Genomic DNA, 239 nt, shown 5'->3' with positions numbered 1-239 from the left:
CAGCAACTGCTGCCGACAGCAGCAGCACGAGGTGTATATGCAGCTATTAATATTGATGCTTCTTTTGCTGCTCAGCTATTTTGCTGCTACTATTGCTGTTCCTGCTGCTGCTGCTGCTGCTGCTGCTGCTGCTGTTGCTACTGCTCCTGTTGCTGCTGCTGCTGTTGCTGCTGCTGCTGCTGCTGCTGCTGCTTCTGACGTAGCATGCATCTAGCAGCAAATTGAGGTGTATGTACACC

The 239-nt window shown here is 51.9% G+C and overlaps 1 protein-coding gene across 1 annotated transcript in view; it reads right to left on the bottom strand.

The window, feature by feature from the left end:
• Nucleotides 1–137: 137 nt before the first annotated feature.
• Nucleotides 138–239, bottom strand: part of EMH_0089760 (uncharacterized protein) — a gene marked incomplete at both ends in the record, with an annotated part of 717 nt that continues 615 nt past the window's right edge. The window contains one exon of the mRNA XM_013501471.1: nucleotides 138–194. Within this exon, the coding sequence (XP_013356925.1) occupies nucleotides 138–194 (57 nt within the window). The remainder of the gene's footprint in view (nucleotides 195–239) is intronic.

The sequence above is a fragment of the Eimeria mitis genome, genomic scaffold, assembly GCF_000499745.2.
Source record: "Eimeria mitis Houghton genomic scaffold, Emh_scaff6932, whole genome shotgun sequence".
Taxonomy (NCBI): domain Eukaryota; phylum Apicomplexa; class Conoidasida; order Eucoccidiorida; family Eimeriidae; genus Eimeria; species Eimeria mitis.
This window is presented reverse-complemented; position numbering and strand designations above follow the sequence as displayed.